We start from the raw sequence: 3,312 nt of genomic DNA, 5'->3' as shown, positions 1-3,312 counted from the left end.
TCTTTAAAATGTTTTGCTACCGTCAGTAGTCAGTCGTACAACTGTATGACACTCGCCAAGCCTTTTATCAGCATCCTTAATTCCTAGTCACAATAATTCCGGTTGGATATTCTATTGCTGAGATAAAGCCATCTATTGCCTGTGGACCTTTCAGGGGTCTGCCAACCATTTGGAGTGAAATGGTACATGTAATATCAGGTAAGCTATGTGTTTTGGAAGGAGTTGGTTTACAAATATATATACATACATACATATGGTGCACTTCAGAGGGTTTTGATGCTTGTCTGAATGTGCAGATAATTTGGAATTTCATTAGTTAACAAATAATTATCACCAGTCATTGCCATCCTTGTCAAGTCCATCTTTGCCTCAGTAAAAAGAAGAAAAAAGAAGGAAGAAAAAGAGAAGAAAAAAGAAAAATTTCATGTATGTATCTATATATGGTTGAGATCTGACTATGTGTTTTGACCTAATGTCATTTCGAATAGATTATCTGTGTTCTGATTCAATGTCATTTGGAATAGATTACCAATCTTTTTAAGGATGAGTAAGGAATGAAGATAAGATATAGTTAAAATTTGAAAATACAGAAGTTGTTGATCTTGTCTTTTTTTTTTCTTTCTTTCTTTTTTTTTTTTGTTAAGTAATAGAGACTTCCCATCCCTTTTCGAGATGGAAGTACTCATCCCTTTTCTCAACAAAAAGAAGAGATTAACAGAATTCAAACTGTTTTCTCAGAATCTCCAAACTGGATACAGGCAGTCCTCTTCTTCATGGGCACGGCTGGCTTTGCAGTACCAGCCATTATCATCCTCATCCTGGCATGGTACTACTATTATGCGGTTGCTGCGGCTAACAAACACATGGTCGCACTCCTCAAGAATCAGCTGATCCTTGAGGGGCACGACAAGCAGTTCCTCCTGACGCGACTCGACCAGATGATCAAGAAGACGACTGAGGAGGAAGAGGCAGCCCGGTCCTCGCGCAGTACAGAGGAAGAGACAGGTCACAGTAACGATCAGACACTAGAGGCTTAAGGCTACCTTTTGGTGGCAGGGTTTCGTTCTAATAAGCAGATACCCAAATATTTACATACACATACATGCACACAGCAACACACGTGCACACATTATATGCACTCATACATAGATTAATAATGCAGTAAGTAAAGTAGTGTGTGCTGTGTTCATTTCCCGATTATCATCCTCTTGTTAAATTTTATGAAATGAAAGCAGGTGGAAAGATAATTGTTTGAAAGATGTCTATGTGGGTCAGTGATGTGTATTCAGGCCCCATTTGCAATATACATGTATATACAAGTAATGAATGATTTAACATAATTTATTTGATGGGAAGGTAAGAGTGATGTAAACTTTTTTTTTTTTTTTTTTTTTTTTCTAACAAAAGATTTATCATTTAATATAATTGATATGAAAAAAATTTCTTCCTGAAAGCTGAATGTTCAATTTAATTAACAGGTGGGGAAGATTGATGATTTATTTATTTATTTATTTATTCATTTATTTTTTATCAAATAATCAATTATCTTTGCTCAGTGCGTATTGATTTTTATTGTTAATATTATTTTCTTTGATTTCCACTTATTAATTTCAGGTGTAATTGTGTGACGGTTGTGATACGGGCCCATTTCCTTGTCAGACTTACATTATAGAAAAAAAAAGAAAAAAAAAAAGTAGGAGAATGGTTTTAAAGAGTAACATGTCACACTTACGTTAATTTTCTGAGTTTGTTTGTTGTGTTATATCTCAGGTAGAGACTTGGTATATTCTAATCTTTGTATGGTTTATATTTAGACTTTTCACGTGCATTTTGATTCTTTTCACATAAATAGTGATTATAGTATTATTTGTTTTGCATATGGCTGTTACCCGTTATTTTTTACGAACTATAATATTTTGATATCTTTAATTACTGTAACTGTATTTAATCCCATGATTATATAAAGCTCTTTGTATCTTTAACTGTGGATTTTTTCAGTTGCAAAATTCAGTTCTTTGTTTCTTGTTTTGTGATACCTGTAGATTATCAATTATCAATAAGAGCTTATAAGACTGAAGCCTGCAAGAATATTTATGAGTTGCAGTAAAGAATATGTTGCAGAGATTGGTCAGCAGGCTGTTCCTGAGACTGTGAGAAGGTCAGATAGTAGTGTTATTCATTATTCAGGTTAGAAATACGTGGTTTTGACAATATCCAAAGGAGATGAATTTAGGTAGTTGTCTTTCAATTCAGTAAGTTCCGCGTTTGAATATACGAAAGAAACGGCAAGGTAGAGATTACCCTGTACTTTAAATTCTAGCTTCCAGCTTTATGATGGTCGTGACTCCTAGGAAAAGTTCCCCAGATCCTTCAGAGACAAGACTGAGCTTTGATATTGCAAGTAGCTGTTGTAGAAGTCTTGCTTGAAAATGACTCTATTCTAAGTAATGTGAATTTCATTATGGGAGTTTTCATCTTTCTAAATCAAAGTAGCTCACAACCAGTGTCCATGCTATTGTGATACTGAGACAATAAGAAGTGTTAGTTGTATGTAGGGCATCACGCGTCAGAATATTTCAGTATCTGTAGTAAGTGAAAGACTGCAGCACACAATTCAATGCCTTTATACAATAGATCTGATTTTTCATGTTTGCTTAAATTTACCTAAATGTATATACAGTATATGGTATTTCTAGGCTCCAGTAGTGTTGCAAACCATATTTAAACTACTCAGGCTGAGTGTGAGGTTTTTGATATTTCCTCATTCCACTAAAATTAGTATGCAACAGTCGTTGAAACTGAACATCAGTATGCATAGTAACTTCTAGTTTCAGTCTGTATATAAAGGCAGGAGAAACATATTTTCTTAGATATCAAAATATATAATAAGTATCCATTTCAAAGAATGGCAGGGGAAATAGTAGTGTAAATTTGCTCTTCGGGTATACTGGACACTTTCGCACCCACCTGTTTATCGGAATGGGCAGTAACATTCACGCAGTAAGCCACTTGCTGCTTTCCACAAACTAAAGTTACTGTGCAGTTTACTAATTCATAATGCAGGGCTAGGGGGGAGGGTGGGAAGGGATGTTCTCTCAGTTCCAAATGAAGTAAATGATAGTCCCAAAGTTGTAACACGTAACCCTGGCCAATCTCGGAATAGAGGCGATTCACTGACACCTGCATTGAACTAGGATACTTGATAAACGCCTGTCTTTCCCTCAGCACAAGTATTAGATATGGTACTTAATTCTAATTTGTAGTAGGTGATATTTTCCAAAGCAATGTACAGTAGAGCCCAGTAATCAGTGC

At 35.3% G+C, this 3,312-nt stretch overlaps 1 protein-coding gene across 1 annotated transcript; it reads left to right on the top strand.

Annotated features, from left to right (window-relative positions):
* Positions 1 to 87: 87 nt before the first annotated feature.
* LOC119569664 (transmembrane channel-like protein 7) lies at positions 88 to 1,977 on the top strand (the record flags this gene model as incomplete). The annotated part of the gene is made up of 2 exons (XM_037917727.1): positions 88 to 198; positions 739 to 1,977. Coding segments are annotated over 2 exons (410 nt in total), but the record flags the coding sequence as incomplete, so codon positions are not given.
* Between the last annotated feature and the right edge of the window lie 1,335 nt (positions 1,978 to 3,312).

The sequence above is a fragment of the Penaeus monodon genome, unplaced genomic scaffold (genome assembly GCF_015228065.2).
Source record: "Penaeus monodon isolate SGIC_2016 unplaced genomic scaffold, NSTDA_Pmon_1 PmonScaffold_17729, whole genome shotgun sequence".
NCBI classification, from domain to species: Eukaryota; Metazoa; Arthropoda; class Malacostraca; order Decapoda; family Penaeidae; genus Penaeus; species Penaeus monodon.
The sequence above is the reverse complement of the archived record's forward strand: the minus strand, read 5'-3'. Positions and strand labels throughout refer to the sequence as shown.